Source organism: Triturus cristatus, chromosome 5_2, assembly GCF_964204655.1.
Source record: "Triturus cristatus chromosome 5_2, aTriCri1.1, whole genome shotgun sequence".
NCBI lineage: Eukaryota > Metazoa > Chordata > Amphibia > Caudata > Salamandridae > Triturus > Triturus cristatus.
Window position 1 is genome coordinate 891,733,658 of NC_140588.1, and position 24,971 is coordinate 891,758,628.

A 24,971-nucleotide genomic window follows, 5' to 3' on the forward strand; every position below is an offset into this window, starting at 1 on the left:
AGATAGGCTGAAGAGAAGTTCCAGGTACTGACGACTTCAACTGGGTGGGGGTATATTCCACAATGCACCTGGTGACTATCTAGTCACATAGTGCTGTTTATAACTTATTTCTGCTCCCTCAATGGGTGGTTTATGTGTGCTATTAATATTATTCATTTCAAATGCATCAACGTGAACACAATGCAATAAAGATATATTTTTTAAAAGAATGAATTATCTTTACCAACTTTTTCCTAACTCAGAGTGCATTACCAGACTTCATTTCAGCTCATAAACAAGCACACACAGGGAAGATTACTAGAAATGGTCTTTGAAATGGTTTATTAATTTAAGATAACTCAGTTGAGGAGCTCTGAAGCAAACACCTTTATGTTTAATATTGAGTCTGAAATGTGCCAGAAACCTGCACATTAAACATATATACCCTATGGAGGGTAAACAACAATAGAGGATTTCAAGTTAAATGAGATCACATCTTGAATTCCCTGTGCTGTTTCACAAATGTACCTTATCAAATTAGCTTTTGTTTGATCTACAAGATTCTGCAAGCAATGTTTTTTAAATAAATAAGCATGCCTGGTTGAGATTTCTAATTTACACAATACAAGACATTCAACATAGGTATCAGTTGACCTTTTGTCATTCAGCCAGATTTTTTTCAACCAATGGCACTAAGAACAAAGTAAGTTGTGGGTGTCTACATAATATGGTTAAAGTAAACTTCCTGTCATTCTTAGTATTTTATGCCAAAAACCAGAACTGGTAGTATTCATACTCATGACAGGAGACTAAACGATGCAATAAAAATATCTGCAGGGTACTCTGATTCACAATTTTATATTTATTGCTAAATTATATTGTATTTCCATGAACAAAGCAACTGGACTTGCTCTTAGTAGACAATTGCTATCCTGGCTGAAGAGGGGTGAAACCCTGAAACCGGTCCTAGGATGCTTGTTTCCAGTCCAGGGAGGACCTGGTTTGGCAGTTCGGTCTGGGCTGTTCCCATGAGTCACAGGGTCAAGACTGATTTGCATATTACTGGGTTCAAACTGGAATGGCATGGTGAGCAAAAAAACGATGGATTTAGGCCCAGATCTCTGTACTGGGAGAATGTACGACATTGTTCTGCATTCTGTCCATCAACTGCTGTCTTTGCATTTGCCACCCCGAGTTGGACGGGTATGCCCAGACGTGGGTCCCGTGCTCTCCATGCCACTGGAATCAAGCTATCCTGGCTGAATTGAGGTGAAACCCCGAAACCGGTCCTAGGATGCTTGTTTCCAGTCCAGGGAGGACCTGGTTTGGCAGTTCGGTCTGGGCTGTTCCCATGAGGCACAGGGTCAAGACTGATTTGCATATGGCTGGGTTCAAACTGGAATGGCATGGTGAGCAAAAAAACGATGGATTTAGGCCCAGATCTCTGCACTGGGGTGAATGTATGACATTGTTCTGCATTCTGTCCATCAACTGTTGTTTTTGCATTTGTCACCCCGAGTGGGACGGGTATGCCTAGACGTAGGTCCCGTGCTCTCCATGCCACTGGAATCAAGCTATCCTGGCTGAAGAGGGGTGAAACCCCGAAACCGGTCCTTGGATGCTTGTTTCCAGTCCAGGAAGGACCTGGCTTGGCAGTTCGGTCTGGACTGTTTCCATGAGGCACAGGGTCAAGACTGATTTGCATATGGCTGGGTTCAAACTGGAATGGCATGGTGAGCAAAAAAACGATGGATTTAGGCCCAGATTTCTGTACTGGGGTGAATGTATGACATTGTTCTGCATTCTGTCCATCAACTGTTGTTTTTGCATTGGTCATCCCGAGTGGGACGGGTATGCCTAGACGTAGGTTCTGTGCTCTCCATGCCACTGGAATCAAGCTATCCCGGCTGAAGAGGGGTGAAACCCCGAAACCGGTCCTAGGATGCTTGTTTCCAGTCCAGGAAGGACCTGGCTTGGCAGTTCGGTCTGGACTGTCTCCAGGAGGCACAGGGTCAAGACTGATTTGCATATGGGTGGGTTCAAACTGGAATGGCATGGTGAGCAAAAAAACGACGGATTTAGGCCCAGATCTCTGTACTGGGGTGAATGTATGACATTGTTCTGCATTCTGTCCATCAACTGTTGTTTTAGACGTGTAAGTCTTACATTGGTCTTCCCCCAAACCTTTTACCTTCCCCCCCTACTGTTTTGCTGAGCTTGTTTTCTTGATTTTAAGACTGTGCACTTAACTACTCCAAACCAGTGATAAAGGGCTTGCGCTCACTTTGCACATTTAGTTTACTTATTACTCCCTAGTAAAGTGGCATACAATTTATGCAGGGCTGGTAAATTGAATGCAACCAATGGGCCTGCAGCACTTTTTGTGCCACCCACTTAATTAGCACCTCAAGACATGTCTCAGGCCTGCCATTGCAGGCTGTGTGCAGTTTTAAACTGCCAATTTTACCTGGCATGACAAACCCAGTGCCAGGCCTAAAACTCGAATTTTATTGCATATAAATCTCCCCTATATTAGGCCTTAAACAGCTCTTAGGACAGGGTGTATAGTATTTAAGAAGTTGAACATGTACAGTTACGTTTTACAAGTCCTGGCAGTGAAAAACTCACAAATTTGTTTTCACTACTGTGAGGTCTATCTCTCCCATGGGATAATATTATGTTACCTTATTACATTGAATAAGTGATAACTTTTGTTTGGGAGTAGGTAGAAATGTCAGGTTTGGTGTCTAAGGAATTGCAATTTAAAATGCTCTTGAAAGGTAAAGCCAGATTTTAAGTCACAATTCTGAAAATGCCAAGTTTGTGTTTTCTTGTCCTAACCATTTGGTACCTTCAGCCTTTTTCTTGGCTCCTGTGACTAGGTAGCTGGCAGTTGGCCTTTGTGTAGTCCTCCCAGACAGTCACATAATAGGGGAACTGGGCGTTGGTAGGATTGCCCATCCTAAGAAGATGGGGGGCAAAGCTGTGCAGAACACCACTTGCCTATCATAGACACTGCCTCAGCCCACACAAAGAATGTCACACTAACCTTTGGTAATTCCAGACATCCTGGGACAAGGGCAGGGAGGCAGGAATTTCCAGACACTTCTGTTGGGGAAAAACTCCAGGAAACTACTTCTGCTTCAAATCTGGCACAAGGTATAAACTAGGACCATCACACCCACTTTTTAGTTCACTTCTGGACTTGCAGAGGACTCTCAGAGAACCGTCCTGCTGCCTGTGGCCTGCTATGTACTTTAGAGGGCTGCCCTGCTGCCTGCCATGTGCCCTCAGAAGATGCCCTGCTTCTTGCTTGAGACTTGCTTTTCTGCTTCTCCTCATACACTGCCGGATTCCTTGCCCAACTGAAAACTTACCTTCTCAGACATTTCTCTTAAAAACTTCTTCTAAGTACAACAGTAAAACAACCAGGCTTAATCTACTTCATGTATTCCCACTGTGCTCTATCGCAGTCAGTCGTATCTTTTGACTTTGCCTCAGTCTTGCGTGACTAAATGTTCGTGGTTGGTGCTTTTCTCCTTTAGACACTAATTTTCACTTTAAACTTTAAAAAATCATAACTCTCGCTCTATTGATTGAATTTTTATGGATTTAGTGTCAAATAATTTATTAAAACCAACTTTTTCTAAATTGGCATGTGATTTTTCTTGTGTTGTGTCTTCATTTTATTACTTTTTAAGTACTGCATACATCTCTTATACATTGCCTCTAAGATAAACCTGACTTCTTTTGTGCCAAGCCACCAGATGGTTAAGCACATGTTAAGTTAATGATTTTTTATGGCTCACCCTGAGAATAATTGTCGATGTTGCTTGATAAAACACTCTCCCTCAACCTAACAACCTAATATTTCACAGTCATCATCTGAGAATGTTGTCAATTACAGTTGGTCGTACTTTAGGACCTTTCTTATTAATATTCAACAAGCAACTTGGTCTGCAACCTAGTACAATTTGGTGTTTGTACAGAAGTCTGTTCACAAAAAAAGATACAGGCTGCATACATTCGAATCATTATTTACAACCACTTTTAGTAATCAGTTTCTTAGTAAATCTGGCCCTATGTTTGTTCACTGTTGATTCCAGAATGTTCTGAATTTCCACTAAATGTTGGTATTGTTATTTTGCAGAATTTAGCTACATGTTCTGCAAATGTTTGCAATTAGTTCCATAGATTGGTCGTTATATATCACTACAGACACTGATGGGATTAGATTACACCTCCAAAATTGTAATTCTCACATACACCACAAACTGCTTTCCCCGTATTTGTGGGACTAAATTAGATCGGTAACGCTGACCTCTCACACCCCATGTGTGCATTTTTTCACCGTTAATGAGACTGGAGTTAGAACAGAATATATGAACACAGCAAATATATACATTTTCCCCAATGTTAGTATGGCTATAATCAGAATAGTAAATCTAAACATCAAAAATATATTAACTTTTTCCTATGTTTCTGGAGTTAGAACAGTAAAACTTACCTCCAGACACCAAATATATGTACTTTTCTCAATGTTTGTGGGACTGGAGTTAGTTAACACAGTGCAGACCTATTTGAATGGAGATTACCAGGTTTTTACTAAAGCTTTGAGTAGGTGCTTGTGTAGCCCACAGCAATGGAAAGCATTGTTTTTATTTTTCCTACCATTATAAAAGGGCACCAACATAGCACAAAATTGTACCGCGCCATGTGAGTGCCCACCTATCGTTAGTAAGCATAGACTCATGTGTCTCTGCTGACCTTCCACTCCACATTTCAAGGCTGCGCAGTTAACGTACAGACAACACCACTTCCACGAGTTAGTTCTATGCACACAGACACAGTAACTTTTCATAGATCTAACTAGCACATCAAATAAACCATAAGGCAGAGAAACATCTTCTATCCTTCTCACCAAAACAAGTGTATGAAATCGAAAATCTTCATGAAGGTTCTCATTTCTGATTTCCAGTGATCTTTTTCTTTCAAAAGAGATATTTTAAGAATTGTGCTTTAGGTTAGGGCCACTCTGTCTCTATGTATTTTCGTCCTCACTCTCGCAATCCTATACCACTTTAGCTTGAATGCTCACAATCCAATAGCTTTGGGATGGGACATAGATGGGCTGCTGTTTTCCTGACTAAAAGCCCTTCTGTATGTATTCTCACATTTCCCTTTTCAGCTGACGCTCTTAGCAATGGTATTTTGGAAAGTGGTTTTGGTATTTTTGATAGTGTCTCATTGGTGTCAAACAAGGTAATTAGACCTCATATGCTAGTTACAGACAAACCTGGATTTGCGTCTTCAGTTGCCTTAAAGGTTTCAGCTTCCAGACTATAGGTACAGGTTGTTTAGAAGAGGGTTGAGCAGTTAAACATAAGATATTAGGGGAACGTCTGAAGATTTGGCAAAAGCAATTTAACAGAATAGGTGGCCTAATCCATTTCAAACATATAAATATCTTTGGACCTCTTTGTAGGGATGGTGTTCACTGACTCCTTGAATTTCCCTCAAATCAGGATCCTCCCAGTTTTGGGGAAAGGTTCTAATGGGTTAATGAGATGCTACATTTTCTTAACACTGCTCTGCAGAAACAAAGCTTCAGGGAACCATAGCAGACGATTTGTCAAACCAAAGATGAATTCCCTCCAGAGGTGCTGTTCAACCTTACATCTGGTGATTCATTCTTCGACTTTCATGTTAATTAAGGAAACTACAATCCATGCTTTGTAATATGCTATATGAAATCCCTCTTACTTCCTTTCTGCCAATGTCTACATGTGGATCTTTGCTGTGCCAATCCCTTGTTACGTTTTTGTGAAAGAGGGTTGGTCCTTTGCTCACATCTGACTTTTACTCAGCATATGTTCTCAGACTACTCTTCCCAGGAGGTCATTCGTCCACATGTTTCCTATTCAGGAGGAGGAGCTTGTACACACATTAGATTTGACAGGGAATATTATGCTACTAATCAAAGCAATCTCAATTCTTCAGGAAATATTACTTTTTACTCTTTGAGCCTGATTACGAGTCTGACGGTAATAAGACCACCAGACTCGCGGTGGCGATGGTCTGTCCAGCCCATTACTACTTCAAAAGTAATTGCAGCGGAGTGCCACCAGCTGCTCCAGGGAACAGTAGCTTCCAGGCGGTGGTGGGTCTGCGCCACAATGTAACATGCTGAACGGGACTGGCGCAATCCCGCTCAGCATATTTTGAGTTCCGCCACCGCCAGCCTTTTCATGGTGGGAGCCCCGCCATGTAAAGGCTGGAGGTGGAGGAACAAAGGGGGGCCCTACATGGCCTCCAGTCCCGCGCCATGGTGATGCATTCGGGGAGGGGCACAACATGTGTCCCTATCTGTATTCCCCCAAAGTTCCAGCATGGCATGGACGTTACCGACAATGGCGTGCTGGAACTTTTTTGCCGTTCCCACTGCGGTGCCTGTTTTCCAGACACCACCATGGGAGAGGCGAAGAATCATCCGCTGTACACGAGTTCAACTCGTAATACGGCGGGCGGTCCTTTTGCGGCTTTGGCACAGCTGTGTCAGCAGAGAGCTGGCGCAACGGCACCAAAGTCGTAATTAGGCCCTTAGTGCACAGAGTTGATATGTTCCAGATGCCAAAGGTAGATATATCTGTTGTGTTTTGTATTGTTGTAGTGCAATTAGAGGTGCAGGGTTTGGAAGCTATGTCCACTCAGTTTCAAAATCCAAACATACCCACAAGCTCTTTCAAGCCTTTGCCCTGATTATTGGATGACACCTTTGTTTCACCAGACTAAAAAATAAGTAAGAAATGATGAAGTAAGGCCCTCTAGTGGAGAATGCTTATCTTTGGTTTGGAATGATAGTAGAACACATCTCTTGTGGGTGTGGATGTACCTCATCATGTAAGGACAGAGAAGAGGAAGAAGAAGACCAGACTAGGAGCGTTGAAGGTTATCAGAGGGTAGAATTTGTGGAATTTCACCTTTTGATATTTATTAACTGTTTTTAATACAAATGTTTAACATTTGTATACCTCTTTCCTACATTCACCTCGTGAATTGTATATAATATAGGGCACTTTGCACATTAACTATTGAACTTACACCTGGGCCTTACAGGTGTAAATTAGATATACTGATAAATGGGTGGATTGTATCACTAAATGCTTTTGAACACCCAAATGCATTTCATTTACCTGACACCTCTGCTGACACCATATGACACCATCCTGGAGAGGTCTTTGGGTCTAAACTATGTTCAAATCTGTGAGCGGGCTGTATGCAATAGAGCTATTCTACACATTCATACATATCATGTATACTGTTGCATATGTGAAACACACATAAAGTGCATATTTATAGCTTACCAATTATTAGAGGCACAATCTGATTTTTATTTGGACATTTTTTATAAATCATCCCCATTATTTCTGGAGCATGGGGCTGTATGTGACTTGATAAGCTAGATTGTATACCATTTATCAAGAATTTTTTTTTATCACTGTATGAAAAAAGAATAATACAATGTCCACTACTTGCCTTTCTCTAAACGTTCTCTAAGTGTGTTCTTATTTGGTAAAATAGCATTAAAAGTCCACTTATCACACGCTGCATTCCAGTGTTCAATAAATTGCTTAATGTTCAAAAACATCAGGGGAAATGCCGATTGATTGGCAGGAAATCACAGGTCGAAAGAAAGAGGCCAGAATGAGTAAATCGGTAGCAAGTGCTGTTCCTCATGACCCTTATTGATGTAATTGATGTAATTGATGTAATTGATGTAATTGATGGGTGCAACGATGGAGATTAAAAACTAAAAGGAAAAAAATGCCACAGAAATTGTCTTCGTCAAAAGAAATCACCACAAGAAGAGCAAATACAATTTCAAATGAAAATGAATGGAGCCCTCATGACATCAATGTACTACAATCGTTAAATTGCCCGCGGTCCTCCAGAAAATTCCTCAGAAGAACAAATAAAGCAACTAAAAAGAAAGATGGCACCCAAAATGTTGCCACCCTATACTTTTCACAAACTGGTGACAAGCATAGACAGGAGAATAGAAGCCTGAGTTGGCCCAATAAGAAACGTGTAAATGGAAAGAAGAAGAATATCCAGGACAGGAAGTAGTCACCAGAGGTGATCCAGGACAGGAAGTGGTCACCAGAGGCGGGCGAGCAAAAGGGTGAGAATGTAGCAGGACCAGCTCCTGACACAGGACTGAGACATCCTCTGTAATAAAAGCACATTTCTAAGACATGTTGGTAAGTTAGCAAGCATTCGCCAGAATGCATGGGTATATTTGTGTTTATCGCTTCATGATGTCAAGCCATGTGTTTGCGGTTTCCAGTTTTATCAGTTGTACTTGGATAGTTTACTACTGCTTGCCAATAAACTGGGAAACCAAATTTGAAGCTTATTTTGTTTAAAACTGTTTGAACACTTAAATCAATCTGTGTGCTTCTTGGCCGGTAAAGTTCTTCTGTAAATAGCTCAGGCATTATCATATATAAAATAAATATGGTAGCTGTTATTAATGCTTACTGTAGCATCCTTTCCTCTGCTAAAATGTTATTGCCGCCTGTAGCCAGCAGCAATACTGCAACTCAGTAGATTAGCCCTCATGGGGTGGAGCTCAAAGCTGCAAACATCCCTCCTGCTACCCGGGCAAATGTCTCCTAAGACAGCTATCAAAAAGAACTTAAATGCCTGCTCTTTCAACGTCACTTACACCTTTGAGCCCCCAGGAGGTCATCTTCAAGACTGAGGTCTGCACTGAAATTGGGAAAGACGTATAGACGTATATACTCTTTGGTTTTTGCATTTACTTTAATTCCGAATCCTATTTTACTCTCTTATGCTTAATTGAAAACTGGCACATTATATTTTTTCAGTTATTCTCCCTGTTTCCTTGAAGCTATGAAAAACGCTCTGCTGCCCAACTGGGTCTGGTTTGTGCTATGTACAACGACTAGAAGAATAAGCTAATGAGTTGTATCCAATTAATTGGCATGGCTTTTCCTCACATTGGCAGGAAGGAGCCATATCATTCGGTTTGTTTACGAGTGCAGAGTCTCCAAATATAAAAAGATATGACAGTCCTATATGTGCGGAGACTCCTCACTCCTACAGATACGACTCATAAATCCCTTGGTGAATAGCAAACAATCGTAAACTTACACAAAAGTGTACGTATACCTTTGTGAATCAGGGCCACAATGTGCAAAGCAACAGGATGACATGGTTTCTTCTTGAAAACCCCTATATTAGTCCATTCGAACGGGTTCAAACTGAGAATCCATTCAAGTAGAAAGCGTACTGTCAACAATCTTACTCATGCACCCATGGTAGCCTCAGGTTCTCGGTATTCTGCATGGTATGGATCCCTTGACTGTTCAGACATCCAAATAGGATTCTCCCTTCTTAGGGGGGTTTCCTGACTTGCCTTATGACTTAAATTAGAGGTGTTATTGTCCGTTGCTTTTGGTGTGGTGAGTTTTGTTTGTCTATCATGACTTTTTAACTTCTAGCTCAAACTCTTTTCTTTCTTATCCTGGTACATGTTTCTCTTTTCACATGAAGTTGGTGGGGATCTTGCTATTGTTAATATCTTTCTATGTAACTACTCTTTTTGTTCAGTAACACAACACCTAACACATTTTCTCCGAGACCTGATTTGAAAGATGAGGGAAGCTACACCAGGGGCGGCTCCTCCATAATGGCAGGGGGCGTGGCCCCAATCTTCAGAGTTTGTCAAATAAAAATAAAATGATATTAAAACAATATTATTTTTCTGTGGGGGGCTCTGGCTGACCATGCATGCATGTGGGGCGGGTCATAACAGGCTGCAGTGGGCACTTAGAAGTGCACAGGTAAGTTTTCCCGGTTGTCTTAGGCGAGCCAAACAGACTTGCACACTTCTATTTCTCCCAACCAGCTGTTTTCATAGCCGAAGAAAAGCAGCAGGCTCCCAATCAGTGTCTAAGCAGCAGACCAAGCCACTCAGTCCAATCTTGGCACCGCTGTCATAGCAAGTGGCTTAATGAAACTTTAGGGGGCCCCCCTGCAAGGTAGATGTAGGGGCCCATCTCTTGACTCAACCAGGAGCTCTCAGGCCAGGGTACTATGATGAGGGGGCCACCTGGAGCTCGGGCCTCCAGCTCTGCAGGGGCTGTGGAGGCCTATGTTATGAAATTGCTCATAGCACGATAGAGGAATCTGGATTGGCTGGCCAACCTATGCCTTCCCAGAGACTACTAGGAGTGAAGCACTGAGGCGGCCGCCGGTGGAGGGGCAGTGAAAGGTAAGGGTTTCTTTTAATATTTTATTTTTACCCTCAATTCTCTTCAACCCCCCAACTTTTGTTGTGTGGCAGCTGTCACAGAGTGTCAAGGGGTCGTACTGGAATGGCTAACCACACAGGAGCAGAATGACGCAAACTCCCAATGCCCTTCTCAGAACTCCCCCCGCTAGGTTTTAAATTATTCCTTCGCAGGTAAGTACTGAGGGGGGAAAGGGGATGGGACAGAGAAGAGGCAGCTCCAAAACTCAGCAGTTCTGCTTGGTCTTCCTTCTTCTTCTTGTAGTTTTAGCTATAAACATTACATTAGTCAGATATGCTAAATTACCTTAAACTTACTTGTATTCTGTATATAAGATAACTTATCTCACCAGAAAGAGGGTTGGGGCTTGTCGCTCTTATTTTCTCAAATGTTGAGTATGTTCTCAGAGAAGCTTTCACTCTAATCACCTGTTCTTATCTTCACAGGAATTCTACCTCAATCTCTGCTCTGTCTAAACGTGAGAAAACAAGGTAAGTAGATATTCTTTTCAGTATGCTGTAAGGTTTTTTTTTCCCTTTCTTTTTTCCCCTATGGAATACTCACTAGACAAGCGAATGAGTTGTTTGGTTAATAGAATCTGAATGGTTGAGTAGCTCCTTAAATGTTGCCTTTTCCCATCAGGAATGCTCCAACCATAATTGTATTTTATATGGGAAAAAATGGTGTTGTAACGTTTATGATTTCCCAGCCAATTGAGTAGGTACTGACAACTTGTTTATATGTGGAAACAAACGAGACACCCGCTATTAATTCGTTGCCTTCTTCGTAAATTATGCGAAGCGAATGATTAAGTGCTCGCGTTCGCTCTTGCCCATTCTTAAATCAATGTGTCTCTCAAAGAGAAGAGACGCGTTTATTATTGCCGGCAAGATTTCCCGTCACTGAGTTTATCGCGCGCACGAAGAGAAACGTGCGCGCATCTTTATTTTCATTTCCTTCCGAACAAGCGGCACGAAGGAACAGTGACCGCTTGTTCTTGAAATTCGAACTGTAATAATCACTAACAGAGAAACGTTTCATTAACGTGGCGAGAGGAATGAACTCGCCCGCGTTCTCTCAATTCAGCCTTTTCCTCAGATTTAAACAGTTTCAATTTTGCTTAATTATTGTATTTATTTCGTTCTCCCACACTAATTTATTCCTGTAGTTAAGGGGAGATTATCCTAAATCTGATTTACTTTCCAAACAGAGTTTTATTAATAGACTCTTAGTGTACACTTAAGTTATTCCTAGATTTTGACACTAACCTTAATCTGTAATACTGACGAAACTAACCCCAGAATTCCGTCACTTCCCTGACTAGCTTTCACGACATGAAAGAAATAGGTGCTGCTCCTGAAGAATCTTCGGTGAAGTGTGCAGTAGAATGTTAGAGCACACCTCACCAACTGTCATTCACTGCAAGACTAGACTGCTAAACAGTGATATGCTGTTGCAGTGTCAGGATGTTGGCGGCCATGTTGGAGTTTCTACGGTGCCAACTAGCACTCCAACTCAAGGGATTAACTCCTCTTTTTGTTCGTAATGAAAGAATAGAAGCTACGGAGGAAGTAGGAGGAGGAAACCTCCCGTGATTCCTGACAGTACCCGCTCCCAACGGGGTTTCCTCCAATCTGGGCTTAGTAGGAAATTTGGCATGGAAGGCTTTAATTAATCGAGGGGCATGGACATCAGTACTTTTTTCCCAGGAACGTTCATCAGGTCCATAACCCTTCCAATCAATGAGATAAAAGAGTTCATCGCGGATGAGTTTTGAATCTAAAATCCGTTTAACTTCATACTCAGCATCGCCATGCAGGATTAAACGATCAGGAGGGGAAGACCTATGCAACCTGGGGTGAATTCCTGACACAGAGCTACACTTTTTGAAACTACTTCCTCTCTGTGGAATCCTCAATCTGAGCAGCATAGGCGTTCAGCTACAGCTCATTCCAAAGCAATGGGCTTTCCCCCTGTTTGCCTACAAGTGATGTTCTTAAAATTCTCATTGTCAAATATGTGCCTGTGGTCTAAGAGGTTCCCCAATGATTTCTTTTGATCAGATCTGACAACTTTGTGCCACATAGTTTGAGCACACAAACAGTGTTCATGAAAAGTGAAACTCTTTCAGAGCAAGTCATACAATCGTCATGGTGACAGTGGCAGCTGATGAAGTGTCTGATATTAGTAAGTATAATTTTGGATGGCTGAAACTGGAAGGAGGCAATAGCTAATAAACTGTTTTGAAGACCTCAGGAGGCTTTTATCATATTAGGGAACATGAGGCCATGGTGGAATAATATAGGTTGTATCAAAGACACTACCCAATTTTGTAGAAAAATATAAAGGGGAGTAGGAAGCTGGGCTTTGATGAAGCCTCGGTCACACATCTGAACTTGGTTTTTGGATATTGGTGCAATAAGCGGGCATGAGATTACTTCTGCCACCCTTTTCTCTCATGGTATCCTGTGGATAAAGAACATGAACCCTGCCTTTAGAAAACACTGATGGAAAAGGAGGTCTAGGCCCATGAAGCCTGACCCAAAGATCAGTTTCCCTTGGTGTGGGAGAACCAGAACTTATTTTTCTAGCTTTTAAATCCATGTAGCAAAATCAAATGAGGTTTTGGCTGCAGCAGCAGCCGAACCTCATGGCCCATTTAAATGCTCTCATCTTACTCATCTACTCCCCCACCCCACCTTGAGGTCCCTGCATACAGTTACCACCTGTTTGTAGCAGATGGTACATGTATGCATTAAAATCCATGGAACTAGAAATTCTGTGTTATTTTATGACCGGAAAAATCGTTCCCATGGCGTAATTCATCATTACAAGCATTTAATTTGTAACTGCATGGTAGAATGGTGGATTTACTGCATGGTAATGATAACATCGCATGTGAATTACAATACACCCAGTAACATGCAACTTATTTAACCTCTTTATGAATACAATAGTGTTGAGCTACTGTTTTTTTCTGTACATTGCGGTTAAAACTTTGATGTGTACTGTGTGGATGGAAAAGCAATATATCCAATGATGCTGCACAGTGGATTTTTTCCTTTTAACTATGAAGAGGAGAACTTCCTTGCAAGGTATGCACATCACTTATTTGTTTATAATTCTGTCAGAAAAATGAGTGACACCGCAGTTCACCATCAGGTGACTACAGATGGGAGGGTCACATTGCATTAAACGATATGTCCAGCTGTATGCCAATGTCCCAAAGAGAAAGCAGGCTCTGTTGCTGGCTGAAATATGTACAGCATCATAAATTCTGACAGGTGCTCCATGGTTTCATGGACTGCCAACAGAGAACGAGATTGCTTCAAGGTGCCTAAATGCCCACCTTCTTTTAACTTTAAGGGTATTTGACACATTTTCAAAGTGTTGTACATATGTACATCTCTAAAAACTTGCATCTCATTTAAGCTGGGAAAGATGATGGTGTGGGAAGAGTATAAGAGAAAGGAAGATATTCCATGAAAAGGTTCCATGTGCAGAAAAATAGAAATAAATGATGTTTCTTCAACTTTGCGAATAAAGTAAACCCATACACAGGTCCTCTCCAAGAGGAGTGTATGACCCCATTCAAGGGGGAGGGGGGCTACAGGGAAAGCTAGAGCTGCTTGGCCTGGTCGGTCCTACTAAGGCTCTGCAGTCTGGGTCAAGTACAACCCTTTCCACATTTGAATCTCAGGGTAACAGAGGAGAGAAGTCACTGGCATCTCAAGGAGGTACTGAGGGGGTGCTTGGCTCAGCCCTTGACAACCAACAATACAATAAAGTGAATGTCAATCCAAATCCTTGTCTTTACAAGAAAGAAAGCTATTTATTATACAATGGTAGATAATACTGCACACTAGTATCAGCAAACCACAAGTGTTACCATGCGTTGTTTTGGCATGTGAGGTGCCCTTCCTGCTCCACCACTGTCCCACTGTCCCCAAGTTCTCTTGCCAATGGCTCTAGGGGTCTCCCTCTCTCTATCTCCTAGGGGGAACAAGAGTTGAATGAATCAGGCATACACACCGATGAAATCACCTCCCAAAAAAATGCTTGCACTTTATTTTTCAATTCTTACCCGCTTGTGGGTAATTCTAAGTGTGTCCAATGCTGGCCAAGACTGCCTAGTACCTCAGGTGTGCCAACACACTTACTTGAGTGATGACTCACTGGCAACCAGTCCACAGTCTATTCTGTCTCAGCAATAGGCTGTATTCGACGACACACCTGCTCCAGCTTTTCAGGTGTGTGTGGGATTAGGAAGGTGGCATTCAGGATATGGGGTGTCCCGACTGAGCTGGTTGTGATTATCTGGGGCCCAAGCTGGGCCATATGATGCTCACGAGTTAGTACTCCATGTGGGCTGATCATGAAGTTGGCAGTGATAGCCCTGCATGGGCCTTGCAAAACTTTGACAGTTGCCTCCCTGAACAGACCTAGCTCTCGAAAAGGGTAAAGGCATGCGACCTGATGGAAATTGTTGGGATTGTCTGGGAGAGCTCTTGGATGCCTCTTCTGCTGTCTGCTCTTCTGAGCACCCCCAAATATTTGGGACGTACTGCACCGCCTCCTTCCTAGACTATCGCTCCTCCTGTGAGTAGACAAGCTCCTTCTCTCTCTAAACAGGAAGGCTTATATGTGCTACAGGACTGGTATACAGCTTTCCAGCTAAATATTCAGGTGATGATCCTTTACCCTTGGGAGACTGGCTGACAGGCAAATGCCAGCTCTACTTGCACAGAAGGACTCTTGGTACTGTGAGGAGCTCTCTCTTCCTTGGCCATAGAGGATGTTAAACTGGAACAGCAAGTGGGATTGTGGGGTCACACGTTTGTGCACAACTAGCAGGGAAGGATTGTGGATCCATTGTCTGAAAATGTAGGACAGTCTTAGGGTGATTCCCCTTTCAAGTCCTTTCCAGGCTCATCTCCAGACACAGCTTTGCGTAGAGTGAGCCTCTGAATGTCCAACCTGAAGCTTTACCCACAGTAGAGGCACAAAGTGTGAGGTTTCTTAACTTGGTTGTCATCAGCACAACTGAAGGAGTAATCAGAGAAAAATAAGAGGGCAGGCTTCACATAAAGGTCTCCTCACCTTTCAAAACAGTGTCTGCAGTCTCACTCCTACCTTCCACCATATGGCAATGCTCAGGAAGAATAATCAGCAGCTCTTTGCTAGTCAAAACGTCTCATAGAATATGTAAAGTAGTCCTAGGAGTCTAGGCCTCCTCCATCTAGCTACAGGAATGTGTGAAATACACTCCACTGTCTGAGATCACAATCCTCACCTCCATCCAGTACAGGGATACCCTAAATGGATCCCACTGGCCTCCAATATTCTGGCTCACTTGCGCACACCACACATGTACCCTGAAAGCTACAAACATCGACATGCTTAGCACGCACTCTGGATGTTAGTGCAAAGGACTGGGTAAATGCACAGAAGTGGAACTTTTACATCAGTAAGCCAGTAGACGTTTACTCCAGTGAGTCAGATAAAAAGTCTGGATGCTGTTAATTTTCAAGTCATGGTATGCTGTCACCACTGCTCCAAGTACAAAACCCTTGCCTGGGACAGTAGTTCTGAGTCATCAACTGAGTGCTGGGTACACCACTCAAGCCATAGGCATCTGCTATGGATTGACCAATGGATTCACCACAAATGTTATGCTTGCGGGTAGCATGCTACTCACAGTAAAGTGCATCAACCCCTTCTCAGGGATAGTAGGCACTATATAAATGCAATTTCGATTCAATTTCAATTAAATTAGCATGATTATTGGGCCAAAAATTAAAAGTCAGGATACCAGATACATGCAGGTGGGCACTCAGGCGTGCAGACTTTCCATACTAACAGCCACAATCCACACCTAGACGGTTAGGGGCGATATGTACAGCAGACTAGTTAAGAGAATCAACCTTTCCTCACATATGCCTGCAACTTTCTTGAACCAAGTAAAAAGTTGTAAATCTGCCTTGTACATAGAAGGATGCCTAAGGGACTTATGTAATTTTGAGAATCTGGACCTTAGGAAGATTAAAACAAAATAAACAACAAAGCTGTTACAAAAAACGCCTAACGTGTCTGGAAGTAGAGCCAAACAAGCAACACCCTCTTCAGGCTTGTACATAGACTGAGGAAGGGATAGTTAGATTTGATGTCTGATTAGACATCTGTCGCACTGCTTTGTGGGAGAATCTGGGAGCAGAGCACATCACCATTTTCCTCTCAGTGCTCTCAGGTAGGAAGCTATGAGGTACCTAAGCCTGTGCAGTAGCATCCTTTACCCGACACCCAATGGTTGCAAGTTGGGGCAGCACCGATAAAGCTATTTGCCACACTTCATGATTGACTTACAGTATCTTCAAATCATCATTGTACTCAAAGATATGTAAACAATACATTCAGTGAAAATATAAACACTGCTTCTCTGCTGAACAGTGCTCGTCCTTCCCGACAAACATTTTTGAGCAGGGTTGCAATCCCTTTAAATTGACTATTTGCCTTTAAATGTTTTGAGAACAATTCTTCAAATACAGCCTCAGCCAAATTTGGGAACCCTTATTTTCTACTGACCTCTGATGTGCGAATGTGGAAATTGGTGATTTCAAGCTACAAATAAAAGTAATAATGTTATGTCTGTAGCTGAGCATGTTCATGACACATACAATAGTAACCTTCGACTTTTGTGTATTGCAAAACACGTTGTTGAATCTCGCCTTAGTTTCAACTCGCATTCCATGCTCATCTGCAGACTGGCACAGCACCAGGATGAAGCCACAGCTTAAAATCTACTGCCACGAGGCCACAGTCATTCATTTCTTTGCTTCGGTGGCCGTGGGTGGGAGGCAGTAGCAACTGGTATGGAACAGGGGTGGCAGGCGAAAATAAAATGTATAACACTTACCTCTGCATGGCGGCCGTCTCTCCTCCGTCGTCTCTCCTCCACTTCTCTTCCTGACTCCCAGAAGCACGAAGCACACAGGCTCCCCTAAGCCAATCACGACACTGCTGTCAACAGCATGACAGCAGCACCGTGATTGGTCTGAGCAGCCTGGGTCAGTGCTCAGAAAGGGAGGGGGAGCCTGTGCATGTTCTCCACCCAGGCTGTGCAATACAGCCAGGTGGAGAACATGCTAAGTGTGCATGACTGTTTGGCCGGCCCAAGACGGCCAGCCAAACTGTCATGCACACTTAAGTGCACATATTTCCTCCTCCCCACGCTCTGACAGCCCTGCCCTAACCTGGCTCGCACTGAAAAAAAAAAAGATAATAAGATTGTGTTCTTATCATTTTATTGTTCCTTTTTTGCAGTGCTGGAAAGCAGTGAGGCGACGCTCCTCCGCTTTAGCAGAGGAACCACCGCTGGTGGGAGGTGCTGCAGCAAAAATTGACCTCATGCACACTGTTCTAGCAATACTTTTGTGTTAAATCATTATGATAAAGCCTAAAACAAGCAGAATGCCTGTATTGTGGGCTTTAAAGCAGTCGGTCAGCAATGCATGTGGACAAGTCCACCCCTGCGGCACTAAATTATAAATTGTTGGGCGAGGGCATAGTGGAACAGCCCGTCCAAAGGCAAGGCCTGGAATTTATCACTTTAATCAAGCGAAGTAGATAGAACATTAGCAGCTCTGGAGTTGGGAAGACATGCTGGTGGCTGTAGCTTTGGATTACTGACAAATACAATGTTCTCTTCTAGGAATTACACAGAGCTAACTAACAGTGTGACTTTTTCTCATGGAGCATAAGTAAAATGTGTTGACACACATAGGGGCATATTATCAAGCACGGCGTTAAGATTATCGCAGCGATAATGGGCTTGATAACATGCCGCAGAGAATTCCAATAGAAGCCCATGTTCACACCAGAACATGGGCTTCTATGGGAATTCTCAAGGGCATATTATCAAGCCCATTATCGCCGCTTAGCGGCAGTTTTCTGCCGCTAAAGTGGCGATAATCTTAACGCCGTTTCTTGATAATATGCCCCATAGTTGTTTTCTATTTTGAGTCATCATTTTTTAGCACCGGCGTTGCACCCAGTGCCGGATGTACATTCTGAGTTCGCCATAAGGTAGGGCTAACGAACATTTTTATAGGTGTTACTTATTTTAATATTTTTTGTGTTTTGAAAGAAAATATACTCAGGTAATCAATTTTCAAAAGTACATCTTGTCAGCAGGACTGAATTTGCTCAGATGAAAGTGATTTTTTCCTGCATCTCCGTGTATGGAAATTACATCTGTGTGGCTGCATCAGATTCAAGCACCCTAACTAAAACAATCAATTGGCAAATCCAAAAGCTCTGGCACTGGCTTTGGCGATTCTTTGTTTTGTTCTGTCTTGGTTTTTGCACAACTTAACTGTTGGAGAAACTTCCGGGCCTTCAATAATCTAAAAAAAACATTAAAGGCAAAAATATTTTTTTTGTCTTCAAAAAGCACAGATTTTTTTAGTAGTCCCAGGCAGTGAAAGGGAATCATTTGGTTGTGCATGTGCTACTTGTAAAAGGGAAGTATGTCATAACTGACAGTGAAGTCAGCCAATGGCCATGATCAATGCTGGAGTGGGTGGACGAAAAATATAAATGACACAACAGTAGACTAATGGATGAAGTCTGGCTGACAACTCCTATACTAACTATATTTTACATATAGTTTTAGTACAATCAAAATGTCTTGGCTAACATTGAAAAGAGGTGTGGTGCAGCAGCCATGGAGGCTGACTCCGGGACACGGGTGCTCACAGTTCGATCGCCGGCAGCAGGTTAGCCCAGCACCTTGTGACTCTGGGCAATAGCTCACGTAATCTTCCCGACGGCCCCCAGCGCTGGGACACCTTGCCTGAGGTAGCTGCGTGCTTTGCAAATGCTTGTATTTATTCATTTATCAGACCTAAAAAAGCCAATAGGTCTGGAGTTGACTGCCAGCCTCTTGACTTTGCTAATGGTTTTTTGTAATGTCTTTGTAAAACTTGATTAGAAATAGATATAGAGGGTAGAAAAGATAGATAAATAGAAAGGCTTTGAAAGACAGAGAGAGTTGTATAGATAGACAATTTGTATAGATAGATAGATAGATAGATAGATAGATAGATAGATAGATAGATAGATAGATAGATAGATAGATAGATAGATAGATAGATAGATAGATAGATAGATAGATAGATAGATAGATAGATAGATAGATAGATAGGATGTATGACGTTACAACGCACACTTTTACAACGCATGCACTTACAACGCATTTTTTACAACGCATAATCCATTACAACGCATGACATTACAACGCATGACACTACAACGCATTTTTAAAAAATACCTTTACAACGCATTTCCATTACAACTCATACTACCTTTACAACGCATACCATTACAACGCATAATATTAAATTACATTTAAGGTAAGTATTAGATAGTCTAGGGGTAAAAATTACTATTCTAACTCCAGGGGGTGCAACAGTGGGGTAAGTGTTGGATAGTATAGGGGTAAAAATTACTATTCTAACTCCAGGGGGTGCAACAGTAGGGTAAGTGTTGGATAGTATAGGGGTAAAAATTACTATTCTAACTCCAGGGGGTGCAACAGTGGGGTAAGTGTTGGATAGTATAGGGGTAAAAATTACTATTCTAACTCCAGGGGGTGCAACAGTAGGGTAAGTGTTGGATAGTATAGGGGTAAAAATTACTATTCTAACTCCAGGGGGTGCAACAGTAGGGTAAGTGTTGGATAGTATAGGGGTAAAAATTACTATTCTAACTCCAGGGGGTGCAACAGTAGGGTAAGTGTTGGATAGAATAGGGGTAAAAATTACTATTCTAACTCCAGGGGGTGCAACAGTAGGGTAAGTGTTGGATAGTATAGGGGTAAAAATTACTATTCTAACTCCAGGGGGTGCAACAGTAGGGTAAGTGTTGGATAGTATAGGGGTAAAAATTACTATTCTAACTCCAGGGGGTGCAACAGTAGGGTAAGTGTTGGATAGTATAGGGGTAAAAATTACTATTCTAACTCCAGGGGGTGCATCAGTAGGGTAAGTGTTGGATAGTGTAGTGTAATATTATGCGTTGTAATGGTATGTGTTGTAATGGTAGTATGCGTTGTAATGGAATGCGTTGTAAAGGTAGTTTTTAAAAATGCGTTGTAGTGTCATGCGTTGTAATGTCATGCGTTGTAATGGATTATGCGTTGTAAAAAATGCGTTGTAAAGGTAGTGCGTTGTAAAAGTTGCGTTGTAAAGGTTGTTCCTAGATAGATAGATAGATGGATGGATGGATGGATGGATGGATGGATGGATGGATGGATGGATGGATGGATGGATGGATAGATAGATAGATAGATAGATAGATAGATAGATAGATAGATAGATAGATAGATAGATAGATAGATAGATAGATAGATAGATAGATAGATAGATAGGTAGGTAGGTAGGTAGATAGATAGATAGATAGATAGATAGATAGATAGATAGATAGATAGATAGATAGATAGATAGATAGATAGATAGATAGATGCAAACCTAAACTACTAATAAAATAAAGAATAAAATAATTCAAGTAAATTCAAAAGGTCTTGGCTAAAACCAGCCCTAAAAATAATAATTTATCATCTCCTCTACATAGTGAATTCTTCAGAATGATCCCCTTTTCAACACACAGCTATACTGGATGGTAGTGCTCCACTTCCCTTGCCACTCATCTTGACTGCAGTTGTGGGAGTGAGTGTAAGGAAATATATGTGTAATAAGTTATCCCACAGCACTCACTGAGCCTGTTTCTGTTTTGTAGCACTATGAATACATGGATTTCTGCTACTCAATTGATTGATCTCGGAAGAAGAAAGAGCATAGCTGGCCTGTGGATTTCAAACATGTGACTGTAGGTTACATGCAACTCTGGTTGTGGGCGCTTAACTCACTGAGCTATCCTACCAGAAACAGCCACACATTGGGATCGTCTTGTGTCTGTTCTGGAGGTTCTTCTCTCGCAATTCAGCAGTTAGTTTATGGAGGTTCTTCTCACGCAATTCAGCAGTTAGTTGCTTCGTTGGCTAAGAGCCTGCAGTCAGTGAAACACAGCTCCCCGCTACGGCCAGACTCCCAGCCCACAACTTACCCCTCGCATACAAACTTGGGAGAGGCTTCTAAGCCAGCCACTGAAAGATACGAAGCACACCCAAATGTTACTCTATCTGCTTATAGCTCCCCACTTCACTCCACGCTTAGGTAGAACCCCAAGTACCCCATGTTTCCCACCCCTCTGCACATCGCCTACGACAGGGAAACTCTTCCCACGTGTTTCTTTCTAGCCCAGCACAACTGTAGCAACCGTGCAGCCTCTTACTAGAAGATGGTAAGTGTACACGTAAGCGTAACTCACATGCATCTGCTGCCTTGCACGTTTAAGCACAGTCGTGATTGTTTGAAGGGCACCTCAGTGCACCAAACCATGCACTGCAAAGACAGTAGCCTCTTTCCTGGCCATCAAAGCGCTTTGCAGCCGTGTCAGTGATATGAGCACTATACAAGAGCTACAATGTACTGAAATGCACTTGCTGACGTAGATAAAGCACCAGCCCGTTATCCCTTGCTGGCACAGAAGTTTTCCTCACCAAATGGGTGTTGTTGAGTAACCTGGGAGCTGCACAGGACTATTCTTCAAAGTTTCTTTAAAGTTGTTCCGTTTGTGATAATGTCAGATAGTGCTGGACTTCACAGTTCACTGCTGATGGACTGATATGCAACACACACTATACAATACTGCACCATACTAGAGACATGATGCAAACAGTGTCCCGGACGTATACAGCTTCATGCACGCGCACGGCATCCTGATGCTTCACCCCGTTATACAACTTTCCCCTGCAGCAGCCAAGGCCAGTGAGAGCCTGCATGCATTGCAGCGACGCGTCGCCGTGCAGGGAAGCCCAGATGGAGGAACTCAGCATGAACTGAAACCAGATGCGGGGCAATAAAGCGACTTGCCACGCGAAAATCACAACAAAACCTTGAACTTCACAGCAACTGAGCAGACATTGCTTTGCAAACAGAGCAGTTGTTCCTGCCACCCTGGCTTACGTCTGAAATGATCTGCTGCCCGGCTACCCCCTTGCACACCCCACTTAGATTCTGATACAGCAGCAGCAGACGGCAGGAAAAGTACAGTAGGCGCAGGGAGACATGCCCTTGTACAGGAAACATGTCTCGCTGCATCAACTCGTCGCCGTCCTGCTTCTCAAACTGCAGAAGTTCACTCGAACATGCAATTAACAAGCAAAACATCTTTACACGTATCCCTCTTTTCGGAGAGTACATCTTAAAACTGCTAGTTTCAGATGGGTCTGCACAGCTGCAACCCTCAAACAGACATGCACAACTTCTGAGATAAAACTTACTCTTAACGCGGACAGGTCAATGCTGTCCAGGCTGCGGGTGGTGTAGTCCTTCGCCATGTTGCTGTCCGGGTGCGCACTTTCGTCGCAGAGTGCGCTTTTCTGCGTCTCTTGGGGTTCTGCGGAGCTGGCGGTTCTTAGCGTCAGTCCATGTCGGCGGCTGAGGGTATGTCTGTCTGACAAACACAGGAAACTTCACGTCCAGCTCAACCCGGAAAACACGCTCGCGGAGGAAGCAGAAGCAAATCCGCTTTTTTTTCTAAAAAGAAAACAAGAATGCAAAGAGACATCTAGCAGGGTGTGGACCAACCGGGGTCGTGGCAGGGGGCCCGCCCGCAATGCACAAGATTAATGCCTCGGACAATATGGATTTCATTTAGAATTCTGACGGAACTACTACAGCCCCGCGGCGAAGCGTGTGATGAACACAGAGAAGGGCACAATGCCCACAGTGTACTCGTGCAATGGGCATGGGCATAGACATGATAATGACACTTTTGATAAGGGCAGCAGAACAATACTCACTTTCTGGGGCCAGAGCTATAAACTTTCTCTGATTTTCCAACACTATTTGGACACTCGTTTTCCAATACAGATAGCCCCAGCTGTGTTAAGAATGGCTTACATCAATAGAAATAATCCTCTGATGCGCAAACTATGTCATATTTTGGCATATTTATATATTTAAGAGTTTAGAATAGCGCTATATTAAGCCTTGATCACTGTAATGCGCCATCAGGCTTAATGTCATTGCAGGATGTGTTCACAGGACAGCTTTTCCAGGATCTCACATATATACATTCATCTCACCAGGTCAAGTGACTGTGATAATACAAGCAAGTCCCACTTCCATTTACACACTAACCTTGTACCACCACATTGGGCCCTTTGCAATATGGTCGGGTCACACGTAGTTGTTTCTTTCGCATAGCGACTGCTTTCCCACTCGACCTCCATTTTGTGTTGTGATTTATGTACAAATCAGTAGCAGCGTAAACCCACCATTGGCAAGAAGTCTCAAAAAGTCCTGCACCATTTACATGCAGTATGCAAAGTTTCTGTGCGACTCATTATGAATGGCGGAGAATGCAGCAATGGTGACCGGTAAGAGATGTATTTTTTTTTGGGCAGAGTTTTATATAGCGCGAACTTGACCCGAATCCAATCAGGTATCAGAGCGCTTAACATAGCACCAGTTACGTTACATGAGGACACACATTCATTTTTTGTTAGGCACGGGGAGATTAAGGGATTTGCCCAGAATCACAGGATGTGTAGCGTCATTACTGAGACTCAAACCCAGTTGCCCCAGGTCCGATGTCAATCGCCCTAACCGTTAGGCCAACTCCTCTCCCGATGTACATATATGCACATATCACAAATATACACTAAATAATGCAAAGCTAGAATACAACACCACTATCAACGCAAATGGTCCAAACCCAATCAAAGGCGAGACCTATTGCATTTTCAATGCTTGTTTTTAACATGGTCCTGGAACTACTTCTTTGTATATCAAAATATTATCCACAAAAATATAGTGGCACAAATATCGAGTTTATATTCTTGGTGTGCAAACTACCAAAGTATTGAAACAAAAATATTGAACAAACAGATTATAGAATATAATTAAAAAAACACCCATTTATATATACAGATATTTATATGTATTAGAGGGGGCCGCCTCTAGGTAGTTATAGTTAGGTCTGCTTTTCCATAGACAGAGCATTTTTCGGTTTGCTAATAACTTTGGCCCCATTTTCCGAATGTTCACAAAACTTAAAAAAAAAAAAAAAGTTCATCAACCTCAGCTCCGTCCTGGAAAGCTTCAGGGTGATCCTTCAAGGGGGTCCTGAAAAAAAGGGGGGTTCCAAAACGTAAAATACCAATGCATTTTCATAGACTTCTTTGGACAGGACTATAGCAAAAACTGTTGAACGGAATTACATCAAATTCGGCAGGAAGCTAGATCTTGGGCTACAGATTGGGCTTTGTGTGATTTGGTGTATATCTGTTCAGTAATTTATGGGAAAGTAAGACTGAAAAATAGTTATATATTTTGGCAGTTGGGCTCACGAAAGTCGCGCCAGCCTCCTGCGAGAGTGCAAAAGCAAAAATGGAGTCCTGTGATTGGTCGAGAGGCCTGTTTTTCCCGTGAGCCTACATGCTCTTGCAGGAGCAAGAGGCTCCCATTAGTCCCGCTAGATCAAGTGCTCCGATTGGCTGTTGGGATGTTATAACTGTAACGGCCGCCATTACTGTTTACTGGGAAAAAT

General features: G+C 42.6%; 1 protein-coding gene across 1 annotated transcript in view; it reads right to left on the reverse strand.

The window, feature by feature from the left end:
* The window catches only part of NRK (Nik related kinase), a 1,057,838-nt gene extending 1,034,971 nt beyond the window's left edge, over window positions 1-22,867 (reverse strand). The window contains exon 1 of the mRNA XM_085608036.1: window positions 22,699-22,867. Coding sequence (XP_085464162.1) covers window positions 22,699-22,755 — 57 coding nt within the window. The 5' untranslated portion in view covers window positions 22,756-22,867. The remainder of the gene's footprint in view (window positions 1-22,698) is intronic.
* Between the last annotated feature and the right edge of the window lie 2,104 nt (window positions 22,868-24,971).